Raw genomic sequence first — 26,224 nt, 5'->3', positions numbered from 1 at the left:
AAAATTATGAAGCTCTTTTTATGTAAATTTTGTGATGTCAGTCCTTTCAATTTGAAAACTTCTTGTTTACGACTTACTTAGTTATTGTATGTTCATGAAATGAGAATAAAAAAATTAATGAAGTGTTAATGACAAAAAAAAATAAATAATTGCTACGACGTCATTTATTATACTCTGATCTATATCTTCATATGAAAATATTTCTTTTTTTGCTATAAATATAATACAAACATTATATATAAATATCTTAACATGCTTATTCACTGGTTTGACATAATCTCGTCCGCATTAATTTATGGTCAAATACGACTATAAACAATAGGTAAAGATACAACTCGTTAATAAAAATAGATAAAAATAAATTGAACATTGCTATATGCTAGAAATACATGTACAATAATACTATCACAAGAAGTTACTCTACTTTATGAAAGTATACACAATAATATTAATGCAGTTGTCAGTGGTATCCGTGTACATAAACAAAAATAACAGATCTTGCTAATGATATACAGTTATAACAGATTTGATTACTGGTTCATTTTAACTTATGAGTCTTTGCGTCTGAAATGACGTTGTCATAAAACTAATCACTGATTTGATATCGGCTCATGTGTCCAACATTACGCGAATATATAAAAAAATCATTTTTTTAAATATATATTATCATCAGTAATATATATAAAGATATATACATTATAAAATTATGTCACATTGGTTTATTCTAACCGATCAGGTGGGAGTCACGCACTCGCTTTTTTTATAAATTGTATACAACGATTGATGTCGTCATAATCTCCAACATACGTCTTCAGTCTGAAACAAAAACGTTTTAAATGAATTAATTGTCAATAATAACCTCTCTATGAGTTTTGCTATGTCCTTACTTTTCTTTGTAGATATTGAGCGTATTTGTTGAAAATTTTCCTTCTTCCAATGCGTTGTAGCAAGTGTCTGCTAAAAGTTTAAAGCTCCGTTGTCTCTCGCTTTGCACACCATTATTTTTCCATTCTGGAAGATCCCGAGTAATTGACCAAGCAGCAAATATATATTGAATAGTAGCTGACCAATGTTGAGAATCTGTTAGCATTTTTGTATGCTCCATGATAGCTTTCTGCAAACAATAAAATTTATCATGAACATAAAAAACAAATTCAACAATGTAAATTAGCAAAATGTTACCTGAAAATTGTCCAAATGAATGACAGCTCGAGTATACGGTGGTTCATCTTCATTTGAAGATACTAGACTAGCAGAAATATTTTGTCTTATAGAAGACAGTCTTTCTTTGAGTGGTTGTATATCAGCTACTGGCATATTTTTCATCACTATTTCTCTTAAACTATTGTTAGGTTCTAATCCTTGATCTTCTTCTAACTGTATGAGATCCATCAACATTTTAATTAATTGTTCTTTACTCAAACCTTTAAGTCCATTGATTAATTCACCAGTGAATGGTTTGGGTGAAACTCTGGGCTGTTCTGATAGCATCTCAATATCGTCCTCTCCTAAATTAAGTTTCTTTCTAGGTGTGTTTTTGTATTGTTTATCTTGTTTTTCTTGATCACCTTTCTTTTTAGGAGTCTTCCCAGGTGTACGATCGCTGCATAACATGTAAAAGCGATTGTGAGATTGTTTACTACTTTGCCAGCATTAATAATGCTTTACCTAAAGATGGATTCTCTCTTGGTACCATCAGCTTCGGGTGACCATACAATCATACTGCGTCTGCCTCTTTTTTGTATAACCAATTCATCGGGACTTGGAGCTGGTTTGCTTGGTTCCATACTTTCTCTCCCTCTAGTGGTAGCACCAACTGCAACTTTCAAAGTAGCATCAATGTTTCACTTGAAAAAATTTGACTTATTCAAATGTCATACTTACGCGGCGATGAATTTGAGATGGTAGTATCTGGAATTATGGCCAGAGCCTGTCTGGAAGATCGTCTTCGAGGAGCATCTCTTATTGGTGTTGCCATTGTCTGTAAAAAAGCCAAAATTTACAGATATCAATAAGTTATTTAATGCATTCTGTAACACAAATAACAATTCCAACTCGAATATCTTAATGAAACGTTTATTTACGAACTTGTAACTTCTAAAAATGCAAAGATTAAACAAATACGAGATACGCGAAGCAAACACTGATTATACGGACCTGTCAGCAGACCAAAAAATTGCCAGAGTTCGATGAGCCGAACGCGATATAACACGACGTCATAAGAATACGTTTGGAATAATCGAGTGCGAAAAATTAGAAATAGTTTTATCAAAGAGTCACGCACACGCGCACACACGCAACTAAGCAGCAGCTGCAATGTTTACACACTTTAATAATTCTGCAAGGTTTACACGGGCGACGCGCTCAAAAAACATACCCGTCACTCGTCGAGTTTATATCCCTCGATGGTATTGTTCCGCTTTTTTACGGCTACTGCTCTGTGGTCCAGAAGAGGGTGGTGCAGGCCTGTCCTCGAGAGGGAAGTTTCTCGCGCTGCAGACGATGCCGTGTTGATGTTATGTTGTACAGTGCCGGAGATGGCGGGAGATTTTACAGCGAGAAACTCGATCAGCTCCCAGTTTCGAGGTGATGTGTATGTGTGTGTGTGTGTGTTAGTATCTGTACTGCTGCCAGCCTCTGCGCAGAGCGTCGCGTCGCCGGGCCCCGTATAGTCCGCACATGTGATTGTGTATACGTACTTATATGTGTGGTGTTTATTATTGCTATTTGCTATTTCTTGGCGCGAGTTTCTGCTGCTGCTGCTGCTGCTGAACCGGTGCTGCTACACCACGGCCGATCGAGATAATATGGCACAATAATTATATCATGCTGGAATTGTGTTATCATCGAAACCGGAGCGGAGAATCCCGGCGCGCGTTCAATGACATCGATCGCCGACGCCGACGCGCGGGGGCGATGAATGAAACACTTTGAACCGACATTTTGTACCATTCATAAAAATTACTACGTTTTATCTTTTATTATACTTACGGAGTTCAAAAACACGATGAACACTCGGGGTTTTTGATGAATGAGTCGTTGCATTAATGAATTTTATGTTTTCTTTATTTTTTTTTCTCTCAACGCTTGTTTATAAAAATCTATAAAGTATACAAAATTATTTCTTTAATAATTATCTGTATTGGAAAAAATTTAACAACTATGTACAACAATAAAACTCTCGACCCTCAACTGTTTTCTAAACTCTAAAATATCACCCCGAAGCGTTTGTGTAACAATCATTGGAATGCTGATAATTATTCTTTCGAGAAGCCTCTTGCTCTCAAAACAGTCTGTGCTCGTACGTGACCAATCCATGAACATTTCCCTCTTGTTGAGCCGATTGAGACCTCTTTTCAAATCGTACTTGACCGCTGTAAATTGAGTCTCTGAGAATAGTTAATGATTTTACTCCAATATCTTGACAACCGTGCTTCAATCCGCAAAGGAGGTATGGCAAAAATCTGAGAACACTGCCCTTATCGGCAATGGCTCCACTGACTCCTTGAGCTACTTTTAGTTTATCCATTTCATTGTGGAAGTATCGATCAGATGCCGAGCCCTCTCCATTTTTTTTATCCATAGCTTCAATAGAACCCATACCTCTGTATTTTTTCAACCTCACTCCGTCGCTGAAAAAGTATTCGCCAGGAGTCTCTGAGTGTCCAGCTAACAAAGATCCCATCATCACTGTACTTGCTCCTAGACTCAGTGCTTTGGTAATTTGTCCAATATTTTGAATTCCACCATCAGCGATAACCGGTACTCCATGTTCCCTTGCAAATTTTGCAACATTATAAACAGCTGCTGCTTGAGGTCTGCCTACTGCCATCACTTCTTGAGTAATGCAAATCGAGCCTGAACCCATTCCCACTCTTAAGCCATCTGCTCCAGCTTCAATTAAATTTTTTGCTTGTTTGGTAGTTACAACGTTACCAGCTATAACTTCCAAACCTGGAAAAGTTGTCTTGATGTACTTGATCATCTCTATTTGATACGTTGAGTTTCCTTGAGACGAATCCAGAACAACGACATCCACTCCAGCATCAACCAGTCGCTGTAATCTGTGTCTATCGCTCTGACGAGTTCCAATGGCTGCTCCAACAAGAAGCTGATTATTTTCATCTTTGCTGGCATTGGGATAGTTACGGTTTTTCTTCAGATCAGTCCTCGCCAGCAAAGCTATCAATTCTCCATTATCGTTGATAATTGGCAATTTGCCCTTCTTGGATTGAGCCAAAATGACATTGGCATCCTTGAGATTTATACCGGAGTCAGCGGTGATCAAATTCTCGACTCTCGTCATGATATCGCCCAGTTTGATGCTAAGATTTTCTGCGGAATCCGCCAGGAAGTCGATGTCTCTGGAGGTGACCATTCCCATGAGTTTTCCTCCGAGCTTGCCGGTATCGGTGATCGGTATTCCGCAGAATCCATGGGTCTCCTTGACGTTCACGACGTCTCCAATCGTATGCACCGGCGACAGCACGACCGGATCTCGAATGAATCCGTGCTTGTATTTTTTGACCTGTAAAATATAGGATATAGGAAACAGTGTAGACTCATTGCATCATCGTGTCCCGCAACCCGACAGACACACACGCGCGTTCGCGAACATTCAAACGCAATACGACCGTATTTATGTACTAGAAGTTTCTTTCTTTTATATACCTTCAAGACCTCGTGGTACTGATCCTCGACCGAGCAGTTGTTGTGTATGACGCCTATGCCGCCGCATAAGGCCATGGCGATGGCCATGTCGGACTCCGTGACCGTGTCCATGGGCGAGGAGACGAGCGGCGCCCTGAGGCTGATGCGCCGCGTCAGCGCCGAGCTCAGATCCACCTCGTCCGCGGTGAAGTCGATGTAGCCCGGCAGTATGATAAAGTCGTTGTAGGTCAGGCCCGTGCCGTGGCTGAACAATTGGCCGGCCGTCAGTCCGTCGTTATCCGCCTCAGGATCCATGATCGTATGCTGCTGCTGCTGGAGAAAGCACAGAAGTGTCAGAACAGAAGCGATTACAACACAGGGCAGAAAAGTATTAAATGCGCAGTATTAAAGACGATAAGCTTGCACGCGTATGCACACAAGGAGAAATGCAGTATTGAATAGTGATAAGCTGCGGAGAGTTCGACTATCGACTATCTGCGTCGAGTCACTTTTCAAGCCAGGGGGGCCGCCGCCGCCGCCGCAGCGAGCAATCGCACTTATACGTATGGAGAGTATACACACAAGAAACAAAACGGAAAATAAAAAGGCTATAATAAGATTTCGTATTATTAATAGATGATTAACCTCGCACGACGGGCTTAATAATTTGGAAACTTCACTGGAGCGTGTGCGTATGTACTATGTAGTACGTCAGCGAGCCTCCACGACACAATACACAAAATCGAAGCAGACGAATTTTTCACGCATACGACGTGCCGAGGCGCGCATACGCTGTACGCATTGGTCCGTCGTAGTACGCAGCTTATTTACACGAGAAATTCAAATTCTAGCACCTGCTAGTGCTGCCACACGCGCGAACGCTGGTTGGCGTTTGATATTCGAACCACACAGTTGTCAGACTTGACTTTCACCTCTCCATATACGCAGACGGCTTGACAACTGAGCTGTGTCGGGCGCAGCTTAAACAAGTGTCAGATATCGAGCTGTAATTGTTTTCTTTTTACTGGATGCAATCCAGCGCGTAGAGATAGACGCGTTACGTAAATTAACGTTTCCTGGATCGATCGTTTGGTGGAAGAAGACGGTTATATACGATGGTTACTAGATTGTTATATTGATAAAATAATTGTTCACTCAGCTGATTTTTGCACATTGATCACTTACTTTAAAAAACTGTTTTTTGATGATTTCAGGCTCGGTACTTTCGTGAAGAGGACATCGACGGTGAGTGAATAGATATCTTGTGTACTCGTGTACTTTTGTGTAAAAGAATTAAATATCATCAAATAGCCTATTTGCTTGGTAGACCGGAACCAGCAATAATGATTATGAACTCTGTGAAAGGTTTGACTATAAACCATGAATTATTTCATTTTGTTTTGCAGAGTTCAGGGAGTGCTTCTACCTGTACGCCAGAAGTGGTCAAATCAGAACGTTGGACGAATTGACTATAATCATGAGGTCTCTGGGTCTCAGCCCGACGATAGCTGAGCTGAACGAGTACTTGAAGAGCAAAGGTGGCAAAATGTCGTTTGCTGACTTTTTGGAGGCTATGCACTTGCAAACCCGAGCAGAAGACTTACCCAAGGAAGTGATAGAAGCGTTCAGAGCCGCTGATTTAGCCAAAACTGGTACCATACCGGCTAGGCAACTGGCTCACATGTTGCTGAGATGGGGAGAACAACTGAGTAACAAAGAAGGTAACATTATATGCAGTTATGGAAATTGATTGGGTAATATTTTTCAGTTCTATTGTGTAATATTTGTTTCTTTTGTCTCTTTCAGTCGAACAGATCTTTAGAGAGGCCAATGTTTCACTCAACGGACAAGTGAAATATGAAGACTTTGTCAAAATTGCTTGCGCACCAGTACCTGACTACTATTAGACACTGCATCGAGTAGAATTAGTAAATTATATATTCAATACATTCCGGACAAAGAGTATTCCATTTACAAATGTACTTAACTTTTTACAGAGATATTATACTTTTTAAGAGAAATTTTTATCAATAAATACTATATAAATTGTAATTATTGTTGAATTTCATGCAAATGTACAATTAAAACCAGGAAACTTTTCTTTTGAAAAATTTTCTCACGACATTTACAGCACTTTGTCAACTATATACTCGAGAACGTCTTCGGCTCATCAAAATCCACACCATTGTAAAAAATTTTTAATGCTTTCATTTATTTTTATCGGCCAATCGTGAAAAGGATTTACCATCGACATTCAAAAAACGTTTCGTCGACGAATAATTGTAAAAAGAAAAAAAACATTACTACGTGGGTGACGTCAAGTGCCGTCGACTTCGGATTTTTTCCTTGTCGAGTCATCGTATTAAAAGTCGTGCACCACTTTGCCCTGCATGATTTCTCGACGAAAATACGTATAACGAGCGACTTTTTTCCTCAGTCACACAAAAATGCGAGCTCTTCCTCGTTTCTTGTTGCTCGTCTGTTTTCAAAAAATCGGTAAGTCCCATCATCGAACATACAATCTAAAATCGTTGCGTAAAACCTTGCACAATTGTATACATAGCCGTGCTGGAGGCGATGTACTCTGCTCTGACCGCCGACAATCTTCAATTCCCCTACCTGGTGAGCTTCCACGACTCGTCGGGTCAGCGGTCCTTCTGCATGGGCGGCATCGTCGGCAGCGTGTTCGCCGTCACGGCGGCGCACTGCTTCGTGGACGAGCGCGGCGAACCTATCTCCAACCGCGAGATCCACGCCCAGGTCGGCGCGCCGGACTATCGGGCCTCGCGCATCAGCACCAAGGTCGTGCGCGCCTATCTGCCGGCGGACTATCGGAAATCGGACGGCGGCATGGCCGGCATGTACGATCGGGCGGACATAGCCGTGGTGCGACTGGCCCGTAACGTCGTCAAGCTGCCGAATTCGCACCAGTTGAAGATATCGCCGCTGCCGAGGTCGCACGTGTTCGGCAGATACGACACTTCGTTGGTCGCGGGTTACGGCAGGAAGAGGACCGATCCGACCCACGCGGATTCGAGGTTGAGGTACGCCATGATGAAGCCCGTGGACGACGAGATTTGCGGATACAATTATTTGTTGGGCGGCGACGACACCGTCTTTTGCGCGGCTATCACGGCTGCCAATGCCGGGGCCAGTGTTTGCGAGGTGAGCTTCTTCCAAATTTCCATTTTAAACATTTTTTAAAGTTTTTGAGTTGAAATTAAAAACTGGGTATACCTTTAAAAAAGCAGTACTAGTAATAATACTACAATAGACTTTTATAAACTTTTATAAAATCTTTAAAATACTTTTAATCAAGTATACTCAGTTCTTAATTTCAACTCAAAATTTGCTTCAAATTTTAAGAAATATAATATTTCATCTGACTAAAAATTTAAACTATCTTTGAGTAAAATAAAATTAATAACCTTTTATTATATTTTATAAACTTTTATAAATTTTCATACTTGTCCAAAGTCCGACCTTTTTTTTAAGTCTATAAAAATATATAAAAGTTTTTAAAATTTACGACCATTCAAAAAATCGATTATAAGCTACCAGACATAAAAATTGTTCGTAGGGTGACGACGGCACACCCTACGTGCAGCGATCCGGTATCACTGGCATCCTGTCGCACGTGCCGGCCGACTGTTTGGGCACGTCGGACGCGATCTTCACGAAAATCGGCCCCTATCGGCAATTCATCAGCCGAGCCATGGCCGATGACATCGATCACACCATCAAGGTCGTGGATTTCCAGTACAATTACTATGCCCTGTTCTAAAGGGAAGAGAGAAAGAAGAAACTGATTTTTTTGTTGTGTTTTGCTGTGTTACTTTTTGGATTAAAATTATCTTGTAATCGTCGAATAAATTTAATTACATATTTAATTAACATTGGACAGTAACGAACAACATATATGAGCAATCTCGACAAAAAAACAATTTTGGAGGTACAATCGCTGCTTCACTCACAAGCTGCAAGTATCTGTTTTTTGCCCTAGAGCTCCAATTGAAGCACAAGTTTCTATGTCTCTGGATATAACACCTCCTTATATCTCGATTGTACCTTATACAAATAATCCGTTTTTTAAATTTTTGTTAAGGCCGCGTCCAGGATTTTAATAATTAATATTAAAATTTCGATCATCTTCGATTAATAGTTCAAAGGTAAGGGCTTATAGGCACTCTTAAATTGAAAAACATTTTTAATCAATTATTGGAAAGGGTTTTTATTCTTTTTCCACTGCAATTTTTAAAAGTCTGAAAATTTCATTTTTCACCGAGATAAAAGACTTCAGTCTTTTTCGTATACTTTACGTGTTGAATTGTTTCTTCTCTTGAAAAAATACGTGGAGTTTTTTTATAATATGCATTCAAAAAATAATAGTCATCGTAAGACGAGAACGCATTTAATTATTGTCTCACATTTAAAAATTGAATTTATTTATAAAATAGAAGGCATATATGATGAATCTTAGATTATGTTAACGAAGAAAAGTTATGAACTAAAATTTTTTTTTGTTTCCAAAAAGTGCTACAAAAATGAAAATAGTTACTGCAAGAGTATAATTTTAGTCTGAGGTCCAGTAAATTAAATTATCTTTGAAATAAATGAAATTGAAGCGATATCGATTAATCGTTCGTCTCGGTAAACATGCTTTCGAGAAAACCGAGTTCAAAGTTTTCAACTAACATCGAACGCTGTGTAAACGCTTCTTCTCAATCTTGGATTCTTTGATCGAGCTTGATGAGATCGGGATTAAAATTTTCATGAATTTGATAAAAACGAGCCAGAGAGTATCAGTTGAGACGAGGGCTTTTTACGGGTGCAACTGGCTCGATGTATTTTTAGATGCAACGCGTCGATATGTGAAGGATGCTTGAAGTACAAAGGACCTTTTATTAACATTCCGACTAAACAGAGCAACAGGCTCATCGCTAGTTTTCCCCGCAGTTGGAGCTCGAACGTCGCGTAGTGAGTTCGACGTTTTCAAACGAGCGAGATGGAGTCCGGTGAATTTTTCGGCTGTGCCGTCGGGTAAATATCATTTTAAGGGAATAAAATGTTAGTAATATTATTGTGAAAAAATTAATTTTATTGAATTTATCATTGCAGAGTAAAGGAGGAGCCTACTGAAGTGTCGCGTATCGAAAATGATTGCAAAATTATTGACGAGAAACCCGATCTTAATCAAATGCAATGCTTACTATTTTCGACAGAAAATTCAGTAAGTAGAGATATAATTACATGCAAATTAAAACATTTTAATCTCAATTCAATTACTTTACAGACCCAAATGTATCAAGAATTTGACGTAAATTGTGCCAGTAATAAAAAAATTGATGATGATTTTCAATATCATATGCAGTATATAAAAGATAGCGATAGTTATGAAACTAAACTTGCAAATAATATGGAAACCGTGGGTGAAGTGAAACAAGAAATCAGTGACGACTTTGCGGTAGAACCGAGTTTTAATCACGACGGTGAACGCAATGAGGATTTGGAAATAATTTTTGAATGCGAAGACGTGAAACTCGATAGGGACTTATTAGTGGTTAATAAAACAGAAACTATGGGTGAAGTTAAACAGGAATTTTTTGATGACGCTGCTGAAAAATTGAATTTAAATCTTGACGTTGAACAAAATAACAAAAAAAGTGGCACAGAAGAATCAATGGATAGGGATAACCCCCAAAATTGTGATAAACGAGGAAAAACATCATCGCGTAAGAATAATCTCAAAAGTCGAATTAAATCGGTACATCGTAATATCACTAACGCATACAATATTTGTGGAAAAATGTTTAAACGAAGAGATGGTCTCAATAGATACATCGATCCGGTGCATTATAAAATCAAGCATACATGTTATAGTTGCGGAAAGACATTTTCATTAAAACATAGTCTCAAAATCCATATCAATGCAGTGCACAAAAAAATCACCCACACATGCCACAAATGTGGAAAAAAATACACACAAAAGAATGATCTCAAAACCCACATCGATTCGGTGCATAATGGTGTTAGACATGCCTGTGATATTTGCGGAAATACATTTACACAAAAAGGTACTCTCAAAATCCACACCGATTTGGTGCATAATAAAATCAGTTATTCATGCGATCAATGCCAAAAGTCGTTCGCAACTAAAGGTTATCTCAGAATCCACATCGATTCAGTGCACAATCGAGTTCGACATGCATGCGATATTTGCGGAAGCACATTTTCACGAACGAGCAGTCTCAAAACCCACATCGAATCTGTGCATTTGAAAACCCCCTGTGCGTGTGATATATGCAAAAAAACATTCTCAAAGAAGAGCAGTCTTAAATTCCACATTGATTCCGTGCATAATAAAATCACGCATGCATGCGATATATGCCAAAAGAAATTCGCAGACAAGGGCTATCTCAAAAAACACATCGATTCGATGCATAAAGGTAATTCACATGCATGTGAAATTTGTGGAAAGACATTTATTCTAAAAAGTAGTCTTAAAAAGCATATCGATTCGGTGCACTATCAAATTATGCATGCATGTGATATTTGCGGAAATAAATTTACACAAAAAGGTAATCTCAAAGTCCACATTGATATAGTGCACAAAAAAATCACTTATGCATGCGAAATATGTGGAAAAAAATTCTCAACGAAACGCGATCTCAAAACTCACATCGATATGATACATAATAATATCAAATATACTTGTGATAGATGCGGAAAGGCATTCGCAAGTAAGGTCTACCTCAATTACCACACAGCATCGGTGCACCATGGCAACATACCTACATGCGATATGTGTGGCAAATCATTCGTCTACAAGCGCAGTCTTAAAAGACACATTTATAAGCAGCATAGTGGTGGACTTCCCACATGTAAATCGTGTGGAAAAAAGCTTACACGAAAGGGTAGTCTAAAATTATTGATTGATTTGGTGCATAATCGCATCAAACATCCATGTCACTTGTGTAGAAAGACGTTTACACAAAAGGCTCATCTCAAGTTGCATATTGATTCAGTTCATAAAGATCCACAACCTCACCTCTGTGACACATGTATGCGAGCACTGCGTTCGGTGAAAGTAATGTTCAACCGAATGCCGTCTTAAATTCTACATTGATGTATGTTTATGTTTAGATGTCGTATTTAAAAATTAATTATTCATGTAAAGGAATTTCAGAATTAAAATAATATCTATTATGAATTGTAGCCAATTAAATGTTGAATTCTTCTAATTGATGTCGATTTTTTTACTTATGTCTATGGGATTATGAAGTTTGCAACGATTTGCAACAAATTCAATATCGAAACTATATGTATTACTTATGTAATTACTAATGTATTATTTATATGTATTACTTATGAATAAAAAACATGCGTTACAAAATATAATACAAATCGAATACGAAATTCTGTAATTATGAAAACGTTACCCGTAGCTCAAACTCGTCAATAAAGATCATTGTCGGTATCAGATGATTTTAAAAAAACAATAAAACGAGGCATCTAGACTTGTGTGTCAATTTGATCCGCTAGTCTAACGCGAGTGTAATTCATTATGGAGATGCAGCCACTGCAGCATAGTCAACTATTAGACAGTAGCGAAATCTAGTGAATTTTCGCAAAAATGCACTAAGTTTGTGGGCGTTGTTTTTAATAGATTCCCATGTCGAAACAATAAAGTGGAATGTACATTTTGAAGAATAAACATTTTAGTTTTTAAATTCGTTGGAAAGGTAATTAAATTTCCTACATTTTTTCTCGTGGGAGCCTCACCTAAGCTGTCTTGGTCTCGAAAATATCTTAGAAAAGCTAAAAACGCGACTGCGATTTTTTGTTAATAAAAAAAAAAAAAGTTCGTGTCCAAATCACAACGAAATTCACCCACATGTTCCGACAGACCTTCTCTACAAGGTGATGTACGTTGCTCGCTGCTATTAATTTTTGGCAGAAACTGGTATTTTTTGGGGATTAAACCTCTCATGCATACAATGTAATTTATACTTTTTAATAATTTTAATGAATTTAATTTTAATACTGATTACACTTACTATTTTTGAAAATTGAAAGATAATCTATTCGTGTGTCTGACTCCTGCTTTGAATTTATAAGCGGTTTGAACGAGAAAAGTTGTATGTCCTTATCTAATCAAGTGGTATTTCAAAATTATTATTAACTTTAACAGTAACGAGAAACGCAAAAAAACTAGCGAAGTAAAGAGCGCTAGCGACCGCGCAGAAAAATAATATTATAGTACTTAAACAATGTTGTAATGAATTCAACCGATTTCTCAATTTTGCGTTATCACTAGTTTAAAATTGCATTTTCTATGCAATATTGTCGACTCATAGTGAAAATGCTACAGTCCAGGGAACGATTCTTTCTATAGATTTCGATCGGTCAGATGGCAATCGAGCCAATCGTAAATACATTCATAAAAATACCGTCTCGATAAAAGCTCTCGATGTAGATTAATTTCGAGGAGCAATACAAATCTTCATTCGTGTTTCTGGCCTGTTATGACTAGTTCAGTCATTAGCTTTCGACATGTCAGTGACTGAAGAAGCAGTGGTTTCACGTCGGACGATACCCAAGCATTGCATCGAATGGACGTTGGCGCTCGGAGGTTTGCTTTTCATTCATTAATTTGATAATATACACTCTAAACCCAAAAGAGTAATTTTCGAACCTCAAAAGAGTAAACTGCGTTATTTACTCTTTTTAAAAGAGTACTCTACCCAAAAGAATAACTGCTTTATTTACTCTTTTTAAAAGTGTACTCTTTTGAGGTTCGAAAATTACTTTTTTGGGTTTTAGAGTGTAAATTCAGCGAGCGTCGAAAAAATTGAGCACAAAATTACCCATTCTTCCAGTCTTCTCGTTTATGGCGCAAATCGGTATATCGATCGGTTGGCCGTCGCCCAACGTGCCTCGCCTCCAGCAGTCCGGCAACCATGACACGCTGATAACGGCCACGGACGACGAGCTGTCTTGGATCGTGTCGGTGATCGGTCTCGGGGCCGTAGCCGGTGCCCTGGCCGGCAGCTGCCTGGTCGAGCTCCTCGGCAGCCGTAGGACGCTGTTGCTGGCGCTGCTGATCGAGGCCGCGGATCGCGCCTGCCTGGTCGCGGCCACCTCGGCCTCCTGGATAATAGCCTCGCGCGCCCTCGGCGGCCTCTCCGCCGGACTGGCCTACGGCGCGTTCGCCCTGTACCTGGGCGAGGTCGGCGCCCCGGAGTGTCGCGGCACTCTGGTGTCGATCGCCAGCGCGGGCATACCACTGGGCATATTAGTCGGCACCTGCGCCGAGTCCTATCTGCCGGCGAGATTGTCGTCCTCGTTGTACCTGGCGATGTGCGCCGCGTCGATCGGGCTGTTCGCTTGGCTGCGAGACACGCCGTATCATCTGATGCGAGCGGGACGCGAGCCCGAGGCCGAGAAGTCGGTGATCCTGTATTATCCGGACGTCGAGGCGAAGCAGAAGATGAGCGAGATACGCGATTTTTTGGAATCCAAGAGGACCGATCGAGTGAACAAGTGGCGCGAGATGACCCGGCCCGTCTCGCTGAAATCCTTCGCTTACATAGTGGCGCTGTATTCCCTGCCGAATCTCACCGGCTTGATGATCGTGCAGTCGTACATGGAGGTGATCTTGGCGAAGACCAGCCGGTCCATCCATGTCGAGTCTACGCAGCAGCTGGTCATCGGCGCCAACGCGATCTCGAGCCTGGCGACCCTCGCCACGGTGAATCTGGTCGACCGGCTGGGCAGGCGGCCGCTGCTGATGGTGTCGGGCTGCGGCTGCGCCCTGGCCAATGCCGGCCTCGCCGCGGCCTACTTTCACGGCGACGCCGACGACGACGTCGACAACCTCGGCTGGCTGACGCCGAGCTGCGTCGTCGCCTATCTGGTGTTCTACGCGATCGGCCTGGCCCGAGTGCCGAACGCCGTACTCAGCGAGATCTGCGGCGACGGCATCAAGGGCGCGGCCGGCTGCCTGGCGTCGCTCTGCGGCGCACTCAGCGGCTTCGCCGTGCTCAGGTCGTATCGGCCGCTCGCCGACGAGCTCGGCGACCAGTGGGTCTTCTGCGGGCTCGTCGCGTTCTCCAGCCTCTGTGTGCCGTTGGCTCTGCTGCTGCCCGAGACCAAGGGAAAGTCCCTCAACGAGATACAGAATATGTTGCGTAGAAAATAAACGAGCGTGACAAATTTCCCTAGTCGAATTTAGTATACCTCGCCGACTGTTCATTTTATTGTAAATAAATGTTATCGTTCTCATTTTTATATCTTAGGCATATTGATGAAAAAAAAAAAATGACGATTGAACTAAAGTTTGTATGATTACTTCTATGTATCCATCCATCCTATTTTGTGTTACCGAAGTTAAGTCCTGGTCGAAAATTTCATCAGCTAGAATTAAATTATAAAAAAGCCTTCAAAAAATGAGTTAAAATTGACACGGTTAAAAAAAAGTACCCCGATCGCTTCCTGGGGAAATTTCACCCTATAATACGCGAGAACTTTTCAAGCACAATTAAAATAGTAGCACTGAGCTTTCTCCTATGTGCCTCTGTTTTGATTTTTTTGTAATAAAAAGCTGATCGATTCTCGATGCAGCGCATGGCTTTTAGTGTTGAAAGCTTTGACCAGACACGCGCGCTGTATAGTATTTTGAATTAGTGCAGGACACGGCTTTGATGTCTCTAAACAATTTTTCATGGTCGATCGGTCTTCATAGCCACATATAAAGTCGTTCGTTGAAAACAAATTGATGGCCAAACCTGAAAACGTAACGGGAATTTTTCGAACGAATTTTTTTTTCTTCAAGTTGTCGAAATTAGTATTGCTAATATTAACTGTTCAATGACTTATTAATAAGTTTGAACTACAGCAAAGTATTATCTTTTTTGATTATAACTATGATACACTTTTTGATCTACTTGTCCTCCAGTCGTAATGGATAAACATTATTTAACTTAAACCAAAACAACTTTATGCAAACACGAAGTCAGTTACAGTTACGGTTAGCTATTTAAATAAAGTATTTGATGATAATGATTAATAATATTTTAATCTCAACAGACAATTCGCGATTGGCCTTAGCTAATATCACATGTTGGATTACTTATAAATAAGTCTGAATTCCGACAGAGTATATAAATACTTTTATTAGCCACAACAGAATTTCAATATCATAACGTGACCGATGAAGTGACAGAATTTGGATAGAATGCTTATCCACTGAGATCTCGTGTTTGTCACGAATACGATAATTTCTCATGCGTATGAAAAGTATCGTGTAGGTATAATTTTTGTTAATTTTTACTCTCGTACTTAGAGTATAGAGAGTGTTATGTACAGATAAATCGCATATTTTGTTTGCAATTTTAAAATTGTGTTACTTAAGAATTGTAAAATGTAGCTTAATAAATAATTAATAATAACAATAATGATAATACTTTGGTTGAGCTTGATGAGATCGTGATTAAAATTGTCATAAATACGAGTAAAATAGCCTCAGTTGAGCTATGAGGTATTCGTAAGGTTGCATGTGGCTCGCTATATTTTTAGATGCTCGGAATCGATATGCGAAGGGCTTGACAAGGACCGCATCGTAACCCTGCGTAGCTACAGGATTGAGGTAATATGCATGCGCAGTAAATTGAATGTGGGGAAAACAAAAAGGACCTATCAGAAACACTTCATCGCCACGTTTTCCACGCAGTTGGAGCTCGAACGTCGCGTCGTAAGTTCGATCGTTTTCAAGCGAGTGAGATGGATATTAGTAAATTAGTCTGTGCTGTCGGGTAAATATCATTTTAAGGGAATAAAATGTTAGTAATATTATTGTGAAAAAATTGACTTTATTGATTTTATCGTTGTAGAGCGGAAGAGGAGTCTACTGATGTGTGGCGTATCGAAAATGATTGCGAAATGGATGACGAGAAGCCCGATCTTAATCAAATCCAATGCTTACCATTTTCGACAGAAAATTCAGTAAGCAGTGATATCGCTACATGCGATTAAACATAATTTAATCTTTATTCAATTGTATTGCAGATCCAAATGCATCAAGAAATTGATGACGATTTTCAATATCATATGAAGAATAAAAAAGATAGCGATGGTTGTGAAATTCAAGCTGCAATTAAAATAGAAACCGTGAGTGAAGTGAAACAAGAAATCAGTGACGACTTTGCGGTAGAATCGAGTTTTAATCATGATCGTGAACACAACGAAGATATGGAAATAATTTTTGAATGCGAAGACGTGAAACTCGATAGGGACTTATTAGTGGTTAATAAAACAGAAACTAGGGGTGAAGTTAAACAGGAATTTTTTGATGACGCTGCTGAAAAATTGAATTTAAATCTTGACGTTGAACAAAATAAAAAACAAAGTGGCACAGAAGAATCAAAGGATAGCGATAACACCCAAAATTGTGACAAACGAGGAAAAACATCATCATGTAAGAATAATCTCAAAAGTCGCATTAAATCTGTGCATTGTAATAGATACATCGATCCGGTGCATCATAAAATCAAGCATACATGTGATAGTTGCGGAAAGACATTTTCATATAAACATAGTCTCAAAATCCATATCGATGCAGTGCACAAAAAAATCACCCACACATGCCACGTATGCGGAAAAAAATACACACGAAAGAATGTTCTCAGAATCCATATCGAGTCCATGCATAATGGTATCACGCATGCATGTGATATTTGCGGAAGTATTTTCAAACGAAGATATCGTCTTAATAGACACATCGATTTGGTACATCATAAAATCAGTTATACATGCGATAAATGCCAAAAGTCGTTCGCAACTAAAGGTTATCTCAGAATCCACATAGATTCAGTGCACAATCGAGTTCGACATGCATGCGATATTTGCGGAAGGACATTTTCACAAACGTGCAGTCTCAAAACCCACATCGATTCGGTGCATAATGGTGTTAGACATGCCTGTGATGTATGCCAAAAGACGTTCACACAAAAATTTAGTCTCAAAATCCACATCGATTTGGTGCATAATAAAACCAGTTATTCATGCGATAAATGTCAAAAGTCGTTCGCAACTAAAGGTTATCTCAGAATCCACATCGATTCAGTGCACAATCGAGTTCGACATGCATGCTATATTTGTGGAAAGACATTCACACAAAAAAGTAATCTCAATACTCACATCGAGTCGGTGCATAAGAAAATTACGCATCCATGTGATGCATGCCAAAAGGCATTCTCAAAAAAGAGTAATCTCAAAACTCACATCGATTCTGTGCATAATAAAATCACGAACACATGCGATATATGCCAAAAGATATTCTCAGGCAAGAGTAATCTCAAAAGACACATTAATGCGATGCATAACGGTGATTCACATGCATGTGATATTTATGGAAAGGTATTCACTCGAAAAGGTAATCTTAAAACCCACATCGAATCGGTGCACAAAAAAATCACGCATCCATGTGATATGTGCCAGAAGACATTAAAACAAAAAGGTAATATCAAAATTCCCATTGATTCAGTTCATAGAAAAATTGCCCATGCGAGCGATACATGCGGCAAGACATTCGCCTCGAAGCAAACTCGCAAAAAGTACATAGATTCGGTACATAATGGTGATTCACATGCATGTGATATTTGTGGAAAGACATTCATTCTAAAAAGTAGTCTTAAAAAGCATATCGATTCGGTGCACTATCAAATTATGCATGCATGTGATATTTGCGGAAATAAATTTACACAAAAAGGTAATCTCAAAGTCCACATTGATATAGTGCACAAAAAAATCACTTATGCATGCGAAATATGTGGAAAAAAATTCTCAACGAAACGCGATCTCAAAACTCACATCGATATGGTACATAATAATATCAAATATACTTGTGATAGATGCGGAAAGGCATTCGCAAGTAAGGTCTACCTCAATTACCACACAGCATTGGTGCACCATGGCAATATACTTACATGCGATATGTGTGGCAAATCATTCGTCTACAAGCGCAGTCTCAAAAGACACATTTATAAGCAGCATAGTGGTGCAATTCCCACATGTAAATCGTATGGAAAAAAGCTCACACGAAAGGGTAGTCTAAAATTATTGATTGATTTGGTGCATAATCGTATCAAACATCCATGTCACTTGTGTAGAAAGACGTTTACACAAAAGGCTCATCTCAAGTTGCATGTTGATTCAGTTCATAAAGATCCACAACCTCACCTCTGTGACACATGTATGCGAAGTGTATGCGAAGTGTAATTCATTATGAAGATGCAGCCACTGTTGGACAGTCAATTCCATCTGGCCCTTGGTCTATTGAGTCATCTACGCAGACACCGAGGATTGTGCGCCAAGATCGCCACTTCAGTAAGCCTATGTAGGTGGAAGACGATCTGTGCATCTGTATGTTTGAGTCACCCTGAATAAATTGTAACTTGTGTATGTAACCATTGATAACGTCTACTCGTTCATTTTATCCATTTTTCCCTCATTCTCTCCCTCCAATATAAGATCGATTATTTAATTAGTTAACGCCAAGTATCTTAAAAAATCGCCCTTCTTTCATGATTCTTATACAAATATTTAGAAAACTACCTGATTTTTGGAAATTTACGAAAGATGAACATTTATTAATAAACAAAATCATAAAATTAAAGAATCTTAAATTAAAGCTAAAACGCTGAATAGAAACTGATCTTTATAAGTCGTGCTTTATTTTTTACGATAAATTATTTTTTACATAGCAAATGGTCAAAGTAACACAAAATTGAAGAAGAAAAATTGAGAAAAAACTTTTTAAGCTCATCACAGAGCTTCTTCCTACACGCACGCGTTACATACAGACTCTTTAGATCAACTGAGGTTCAAAAGTCTATGGTTTTCGAGCTCCGCCGTAGTGTCAATCTTCAATCAACGGGTTACTCGGCGAAGAATATCGCGTCGCTCTTTTTCGACTTTTCAGTTAACGTTTGCCAGTAAACTTTTCCACAGATTCGAACTGTTTTCGTCGACTCGAGTCATCTTTCGATACTGCTTTCGCACAAATACAAAATACTTAATACGTATTTGAACGACGACTATACTCTATCGTGTCGTTTGATCAAGCAATTAAAAAAGAAAATTCGAGTCTTATTTGCGACTCGTTCGAGTCGATTTTTTCTCCTTATAATTAAAATTTTTCGGCAAATACAATGCGTCGATTACTGAGTAATTTATAAAGTAATTCAATATTTGCATGGTTGATTTCCAAAGTTTATTTTCATATAATACAGGCGTATCGTGTCTGTCGTTATTCTTTAAACGTAAAATATCAAAAACTTTTTCCTCAAATAATCATTTTCAAAATAAATATATGGTATAAACGCGTTTTTCTATTGTTGTATGTACTATTTACAATTTCTCGAAGAACCAAAAAGATTATTTTCAACCCCTACCAATCTATTCTTAGTCTTTTGGGGGATTTTTGACCCTCACTGGTCTTCTATCATTACTCATAAAATTTGTTACTTCTTGTGTAACATCATTTTCACCGGCCTCGTCCCATATCACTTGATGTGTGTATTGTAGTGAGCCGTGTCGCCGCTAGGTGGCACAGAGAAATAGTGTAATTCACGCGAATAAATAGATCGAGTATGTGAGTTAAATATAGTCGTTTCGTACAAGTTGGTAGAGTGACAGCTTGTTCATAACTCTAATTTTTTTTATTTTTTCTTCAGCATCTCATCCTCCCACCAGCGTTCATTACGGTCCTCTTCAGTCTGGAATAGCCTGTTCGTATCGAATAATTCCATTATTCTTAGTATGTCATTCCATTGGATTTGGTATTCTTTATTTTCCACATACCCGATGACTACCATAACTCTTGTTACTAAATTGAATCTGCATATATCCCTTAAATTCTATTGGGCAGCTAAACGAATGCGGCACATTTTCATGAAGGCGATTTGGATCATCGCGTCTAACTCGTGCCATTGCAAAACAACCATACTCAAAATAAAAATAATGTGCCAGTTCCCTTACAAAAAGGGAATATTTTTTTCTTTTCATAATGGCCCAACACTTCTTTCCTACTGTAATGCCTAATCCAAGATCAATCTGAAAAAAACGAATAAATGTTTTCTAAACATATTTTTTTATTTTTGCGTGTGTGTATAATAATAATGCAATTTAGTAGACTCACCGTATTATTAGGAAGCTTCGTGTATAAATTTTCTGGTGGTATGTAAGCTAAAAATAAAATTATTTTATTAATAAGTACTAAAATGATATAAATGATAAAAATTCTGAAATAATATACCTTTGTTAATTAACTTTGCTCGCTTGTACCGCATGTAGCAGCGATCTGCGTGAGCTTTTACAAACTTATAAGAGTGATTGTGGTCTATTTTGATTCCATCGGCTATAAATTAACAAAAAAATAAAGACTTGTTTATTAAAATTATCACAAATACTGTGCGTTGCTTTGATAAACATGAGATCTGTACGTATACTCAAGCGTCGATTCTTATTCATGCGGTCTGGCGTAGTTCGAAGTTTAGGTAATCGGCGAAGGCGCAGAGTCTCCAAGGTCATTTCTGCGCTAGGCAGTCTCTCATATTCATTATTGATCATTCTGTTATTCATAACTACACACTGATAGAAATATGGTTCGTCTGGCAGAAACGGAGCCGTTTCTACGGGCGAAACGGAACCGTATCTACGGGCGAAACGGAGCCGTTTCTACGGGCGAAACGGATCCGTTTCGACAGACGAAACGGATCATTACATCATACCGCACTGCCGACACACACTCATGCGCGCACATACTGTAACAACAGTTGGAAAATGTATACAAACAAAAACATAACCAACACCGTAGAGCGTGCCAAAATTCGAAGTTCGGTTGCTACCGCAGGTAGTGGGTAGCATATCTAAAGTGACCGAGACCGAGAACGAGATCTCGAGCGAGGGGAACGAGATCTCGAACCGGTTTGGTTGATTCTATGAGAATGAGAGCCTGAGTGGCTGAGCCGAGATTTCGAACGAGACTTGTGTCTATCGTCAGGTCGGTTTTCAGAGTTTGACGTATTTTTTGACTTAGAGAGGGAAGAAGACTTTGTTCCAATTTGGTCGAGTGCATGAGAATGAGAGCCCGAGTGGCTGAGCCGAGATCTCGAACGAGACTTATATTCATCTTGACATATAAGTTTTGTGAATTATTAATAGCGTTTACAGGTATAAAAGAATAATATTTACATGTCAGAGTAACAAGCATTGATAAATAATTGTACTATGTTATTTAGTTCTAGCTTTGACAATTAAAATTTCAGATAAAAAAGGTAGACAAAAAAAACTGTAAGAAAATGTCATTAAATTGATTAGTTTAATTTAACTCGATATCATATTGATATCTTTTTTTTGTCAAGTGAAAAATAAATTGGTGACTCACAGGGACTACTCCAGAAAAAAGAATAGTACATGAAACTGTGCCAAAGAAAGGTACGTTTCATGTATCTTGACATCAATATTTTATGAACGACTAATAGTTTGTTCTAAACAGAAATAATAAAAATTATATCATTGAGAGCTACGAAATTTCATGAAACTCGAGTTTGGAAGCCACAATCACACAAGATCAGATGAACATTTGACAATGCTTATGAATCTTACTTGTGAATATAGTTGATTTACTTTTTTGAATGCTGCAAGTGTTTTACCAAACACAAGAGTCAAGACAAAACTTTGAAGCAACAATAACAGTACAATTCAGATATTACTAGTGGCTGAATGCTTCACCATTCAATATTTATTATCAAGTTGCACTGTTCAGATATTAGTAGTTTAGTTGACTAGTCTGCCTGTCGAGTTTACACAAATGATTAAAATGTACAAGCCGTTGGGAATGAAAGAATGTCGAATGATACGCGCGCGATTTTCATACTGGAAATTGATTGACTATCAATTATAATAATCGTAACGGTGAGCGAACTCTTATGTTATTAGTTTACAATGGCCGCCGTTGAGCACCGCATCAAAGAGTCGATGTTCGAGGCACCATAGCGCGAGTGAAAATCTAGAACCCGTTGAAAAGAACAAAAGAATCCCAAGTTTTACTTGTGCGGTTTTTTCGACGAAATCAATTGAAAATATTCTTACGCACAAATGTCAAAAATACCAACGATCAGACTAGAATGTACTTTACTAGATATAATAGTATGCAATATGTTGTATTTTGATAATAAATATAAAATCAATACATTACTTATTTTCAATTTTTAATTCTTTGTATTTTATTATATTTTAAAGTAATACTTTAAAATCAGAAAACTTCAGGTTCATTAGAGGCCCAAATATAGACGCTGTTATCGACATTAGTACGTTTCTATATATTTTATAATGTACACGTGCTAGTTTTCGTTAACAGCATCGATATATCGAGTTTTTCACGGGAGAAATGCATTTAAGAAATTTTTGCAGGCCCTGACGAGGCCCGACACTAACCCTGGTTTCAGGAAATACTTATCATTGAACCATATTAAATTGCTAATCAGGGCCATGGCTGGAACTAGATTTGGCCCAGATGATCAAATCAGGCGGCTAGCCAGGTCCATAATTGCGCCGGCGTTGTATTCCCAATTAGGTGGGCGGAGCTTGGTCAATGACCGTTACATGACGCATCAATTGACTAAACGAAGAGTGCGGGATGATTTCACTTTCCAATGATGTAGAGCTGTCTTTAGCTGCTTCTTACGTCGCCGCTATGTCTGCATGTGCCGCAGTAGGGAAACACGCATCCAACCATTAGCATACTCTCTCTTTCGAGTGCCAGACGCCAGTGCAGTAGTGAACTCGACCACGTGTTCAGTGATCAGCTATAATTTTTTTTTTTTTTTGTAGAAAATTTTTGATTGTGGAATTTACTTTTATCAACGGATCAATTTAAAATGGCAACCAATAACGATTGGTTGGGAAGTGAAAAAAAAGAGGAAATTATAAGCAATTTAATGTTTCGCACCGTAAGTTGTGGTATGGAGAGTGAAATTGTGATACAGGTAATGAACAGTCTATATCCCAGTGTTGGAGACAAAAAAAATCTCTTAAAATCTGCTTTAGTCAGACGCTGTTTAAAAATGATAAAACTGATCGAGGCAGATAACTTGAAAATACACGAGGTCAGATTCGAAGATGGACATTCTGCTCTGCATTATTTGGCTGAAGTAATATACAAAGGAAACGATGAACCCCTGTCGTGCGAAGGAAATTTAAAAGTATTAACCCTAAGGATCATGGATTACTTATTGGAGAGTCCAGAAAAAAACTATCAAGACAATCTCGGATATACATATTTACATGGAGCTTGTATGTCTGGCAATGTGAGTGCAGTGAATTTACTTTTGAGCCAAGGCGTGGACGTCAATCTCGACACATACACGTGTTCGCCGCTTCATTTAGCAGCCCAGTACAGACACGCTGAAGTTGTTGAAATTTTATTGACACACGGGGCCAATCCAAATCAGCGAGACGCAGAGGAATCCACGCCTCTTCACGCCCTGGCTCGGCTGTGTCTATGTCAGTGCACCGATTGCGAAAAATTCTGTGATAAGAGGAAACCAGTGGATAAACTCGTTCAAATGCTCATTGATAACGGAGCAGATATCGAAGCTCGTAATTGTCAAGGGTACACTCCACTAGGTCTGTCGGTTTCTCGACTTGACCTTGAGCTCACGAGGACATTTTTGAAGTATGGAGCGAAGATCGACAATTTAAACGAGAATAAAATTTTCAACATGACATTCACACCACTGGAATTGAAAAATTATCCACTAACTCTCAACATAATTGAGATGACTCATTTGTTGAAGTCAGCTGGATACAATTTAAGTTTACAAGCAAGACTCAGAATGATAAAATATTGGATGAAAATTCGAGGAAACGATACAGACCATCTAATCAGCGATGATACCGGTAAGTCATATTTCACTTTACCAATCATAGATTAAATTTACTGGTGAATAATTTTTTAAAATAATTTCTTTTTCTTTTAGAGTCATCGAAAATATTTAACAAGGACAAGATCGAGAAGAAAATATTTTTTCATGATAAGTACGGATTTCATCTTACACAAAAAGCTGAAGGTTTCTTGCGCCAAAAATGCGAGGAATTAAGAAATTTAAATCCGAGTGAATATCACCGATTTTTTCCTCGAGAAGCAATTAACGATTTGACAGCTCAAGTTGAGCGCACAAAAAATATCATGCTCAGCGAAAACGTTTCGCTGTATCAAATGTGCCGAATGAGCTACAGTAATGGTTATTCGCTGATAAAAGGTATAAAAAATTGGCGATTACCCGCAATGGACGATCTTTCGTGTACGTACGTGAACATCATCGCAAAAAGACACTTGGCAAACGTTTTAATTCGGCGACAGCTGGAATGGTTTGTAGCCGATCTTTTTATGACGGATCATTGTCAATTAAACCTTCCGTATCTTGCTTGCCTTAAAATTGCCGAACACATGAGCGACGAAGATCTGTTCCGTTTATGCCAGCAGACAGGCGAAAATCAATTAAAATCAAGGCCGATCAACCAAAAGAAGAGATGTAGAAGTAGTGAGTCGGTGGCGTCTGCGAGCTCTGAACTACCGATCCGTCGGTCGCGTAAATCGCGAGGCCTGCCGGGCACGCAAGATGACCAATAAAAACTTCAACTTTGAGGCTTCTACATCATTGGGCCACTGACGATTATTCAATTTTTCAGGAAAGATTCTGAGTTTCAGAAAATAGCATCCATCAACGCTCACAACTGGTTCTTAATAAACAACTTTATCTAATATTAACGATTATCTAATTATGTATGGAAACCATGTTTAAGTTTTGTAAAAAACGATAAGTATTCAAAATAAAATAAAAGCTCATCGGTAATTTCAAGTTAAAATAAAATGTTCAACTCTATAAGTTGATGTCAATTTCATAATACCAGTCATTTTTCAACGCGCTTCGATAACCCAGAATGTTATCTTAGCTTCGCGGCGCGCTAATATCCATGGAACTGAATTGCCTCAAAGATATTCTCGCCATGAAATAAATACAATTTCAAAAGAGATAATAATAACAGTTCACAAAAATAATCTGCTACAAATCGATGACAGATCCACTTTTAGCACGCATCCAATTTTTTAAAAACTCAATCGTGGCCGAAGTTCGTGCATTTATAGTACTTTTTGAGATGACTAAACACATAGACCTTACATTAGTATATTGATAAAAATTTTTAATTTTAATTATTTTCAAATATACTATTAAACGGTATTGTTCTGTTTCTGTTATGATGATATTAGAAATATCAAGCGCTCTTCGAATGATCTGGAGTTATAATTTAATTGTTCCAAAATTTTAGACCAGATCTAATGAATACTATAGTACTAATTGAAGCCTCCAGTAGATGGCGAGTACCACTATGTGTTAATCTGCAAGTGGAAAAATTAAAACTATTCTATAATATAAGTCAGAGCAGTAATTTCATCAGCAATTTCTTTAACAAAATATTTTCATAAAACAATTTTTTTTGAAAAATTTCT

At 38.5% G+C, this 26,224-nt stretch overlaps 6 protein-coding genes across 10 annotated transcripts; 4 read left to right on the top strand and 2 right to left on the bottom strand.

The window, feature by feature from the left end:
- Nucleotides 1-146: 146 nt before the first annotated feature.
- Nucleotides 147-2,611, bottom strand: LOC106657555. Of its 4 annotated transcripts, none has more exons than XM_014379143.2 (6): nucleotides 2,378-2,611; nucleotides 1,885-1,981; nucleotides 1,669-1,822; nucleotides 1,183-1,603; nucleotides 888-1,114; nucleotides 147-816 (listed from the first exon to the last, which is right to left on the bottom strand). In XM_014379143.2, the coding sequence occupies exons 2-6, from the start codon at nucleotides 1,976-1,978 to the stop codon at nucleotides 744-746; spliced, it is 969 nt and encodes a 322-aa protein (XP_014234629.1). In that variant the 5' UTR covers nucleotides 1,979-1,981; nucleotides 2,378-2,611; the 3' UTR covers nucleotides 147-743. The 4 variants fall into 4 exon arrangements, with proteins under 4 accessions (XP_014234629.1, XP_014234631.1, XP_023317837.1 ...); XM_014379145.2 differs by having other exon boundaries at nucleotides 1,669-1,816; nucleotides 2,378-2,605; XM_023462069.1 differs by lacking the exon at nucleotides 2,378-2,611 and adding an exon at nucleotides 2,089-2,301.
- Nucleotides 2,612-3,024: 413 nt separating this feature from the next.
- On the bottom strand, nucleotides 3,025-5,442 carry LOC106657553 (inosine-5'-monophosphate dehydrogenase-like). 2 transcript variants are annotated; one of them, XM_014379138.2, is made up of 3 exons: nucleotides 5,296-5,442; nucleotides 4,672-4,983; nucleotides 3,025-4,528 (listed from the first exon to the last, which is right to left on the bottom strand). In XM_014379138.2, the coding sequence occupies exons 2-3, from the start codon at nucleotides 4,963-4,965 to the stop codon at nucleotides 3,284-3,286; spliced, it is 1,539 nt and encodes a 512-aa protein (XP_014234624.1). In that variant the 5' UTR covers nucleotides 4,966-4,983; nucleotides 5,296-5,442; the 3' UTR covers nucleotides 3,025-3,283. The 2 variants fall into 2 exon arrangements, with proteins under 2 accessions (XP_014234624.1, XP_023318029.1); XM_023462261.1 differs by having other exon boundaries at nucleotides 3,027-4,528; nucleotides 4,672-4,980; nucleotides 5,296-5,441.
- Nucleotides 5,443-5,579: 137 nt separating this feature from the next.
- Nucleotides 5,580-6,702, top strand: LOC106657562 (calmodulin-like protein 4). Its single transcript, XM_014379151.2, has 4 exons — nucleotides 5,580-5,768; nucleotides 5,865-5,895; nucleotides 6,057-6,371; nucleotides 6,457-6,702. Exons 1-4 carry the CDS (start codon nucleotides 5,766-5,768, stop codon nucleotides 6,555-6,557), a joined length of 450 nt encoding a protein of 149 aa, XP_014234637.1. The 5' UTR covers nucleotides 5,580-5,765; the 3' UTR covers nucleotides 6,558-6,702.
- A 609-nt stretch (nucleotides 6,703-7,311) lies between these two features.
- On the top strand, nucleotides 7,312-8,434 carry LOC106657528 (chymotrypsin B-like). The gene is made up of 2 exons (XM_023462257.1): nucleotides 7,312-7,815; nucleotides 8,231-8,434. The coding sequence occupies exons 1-2, from the start codon at nucleotides 7,312-7,314 to the stop codon at nucleotides 8,432-8,434; spliced, it is 708 nt and encodes a 235-aa protein (XP_023318025.1).
- Nucleotides 8,435-9,655: 1,221 nt separating this feature from the next.
- LOC106657527 (facilitated trehalose transporter Tret1-2 homolog) lies at nucleotides 9,656-14,851 on the top strand. The gene is made up of 4 exons (XM_014379111.2): nucleotides 9,656-9,690; nucleotides 9,769-9,880; nucleotides 9,944-10,382; nucleotides 13,530-14,851. Exons 1-4 carry the CDS (start codon nucleotides 9,656-9,658, stop codon nucleotides 14,849-14,851), a joined length of 1,908 nt encoding a protein of 635 aa, XP_014234597.2.
- Nucleotides 14,852-23,591: 8,740 nt separating this feature from the next.
- Nucleotides 23,592-26,054, top strand: LOC111694357 (ankyrin-2-like). The gene is made up of 3 exons (XM_023462245.1): nucleotides 23,592-24,612; nucleotides 24,693-24,974; nucleotides 26,044-26,054. The coding sequence occupies exons 1-3, from the start codon at nucleotides 23,592-23,594 to the stop codon at nucleotides 26,052-26,054; spliced, it is 1,314 nt and encodes a 437-aa protein (XP_023318013.1).
- The last annotated feature ends 170 nt before the right edge of the window (nucleotides 26,055-26,224 follow it).

This window comes from Trichogramma pretiosum, unplaced genomic scaffold (assembly GCF_000599845.2).
Source record: "Trichogramma pretiosum strain Unisexual culture from Peru unplaced genomic scaffold, Tpre_2.0 scaffold86, whole genome shotgun sequence".
Classification (NCBI taxonomy): Eukaryota; Metazoa; Arthropoda; class Insecta; order Hymenoptera; family Trichogrammatidae; genus Trichogramma; species Trichogramma pretiosum.
Note: the sequence above shows the minus strand (reverse complement) of the source record. Positions and strands in the feature narration are given on the sequence as shown.

Bases quoted from the DNA above. Each gene is read 5' to 3' on its own strand.
- LOC106657555 (XM_014379143.2), bottom strand. From the start codon at position 1,978: ATGGCAACACCAATAAGAGATGCTCCTCGAAGACGATCTTCCAGACAG. The intron at 1,604-1,668 runs GTAAAGCATTAT...CATGTTATGCAG, and splicing joins AAGAGAGAATCCATCTTTAG to CGATCGTACACCTGGGAAGA. The intron at 1,115-1,182 runs GTAACATTTTGC...TATTGTTTGCAG, and splicing joins TTCATTTGGACAATTTTCAG to AAAGCTATCATGGAGCATAC.
- LOC106657527 (XM_014379111.2), top strand. From the start codon at position 9,656: ATGGAGTCCGGTGAATTTTTCGGCTGTGCCGTCGG. The intron at 9,691-9,768 runs GTAAATATCATT...TTATCATTGCAG, and splicing joins TTTTTCGGCTGTGCCGTCGG to AGTAAAGGAGGAGCCTACTG. The intron at 10,383-13,529 runs GTAAGAATAATC...CCATTCTTCCAG, and splicing joins ACGAGGAAAAACATCATCGC to TCTTCTCGTTTATGGCGCAA.
- LOC106657553 (XM_014379138.2), bottom strand. From the start codon at position 4,965: ATGGATCCTGAGGCGGATAACGACGGACTGACGGCCGGCCAATTGTTC. The intron at 4,529-4,671 runs GTATATAAAAGA...TATATTTTACAG, and splicing joins AGTACCACGAGGTCTTGAAG to GTCAAAAAATACAAGCACGG.
- LOC111694357 (XM_023462245.1), top strand. From the start codon at position 23,592: ATGGCAACCAATAACGATTGGTTGGGAAGTGAAAAAAAAGAGGAAATT. The intron at 24,613-24,692 runs GTAAGTCATATT...TTTTTCTTTTAG, and splicing joins TCTAATCAGCGATGATACCG to AGTCATCGAAAATATTTAAC.
- LOC106657562 (XM_014379151.2), top strand. The intron at 5,896-6,056 runs GTGAGTGAATAG...TTTGTTTTGCAG, and splicing joins TCGTGAAGAGGACATCGACG to AGTTCAGGGAGTGCTTCTAC. The intron at 6,372-6,456 runs GTAACATTATAT...TGTCTCTTTCAG, and splicing joins ACAACTGAGTAACAAAGAAG to TCGAACAGATCTTTAGAGAG.
- LOC106657528 (XM_023462257.1), top strand. From the start codon at position 7,312: ATGGGCGGCATCGTCGGCAGCGTGTTCGCCGTCACGGCGGCGCACTGC. The intron at 7,816-8,230 runs GTGAGCTTCTTC...AATTGTTCGTAG, and splicing joins CCGGGGCCAGTGTTTGCGAG to GGTGACGACGGCACACCCTA.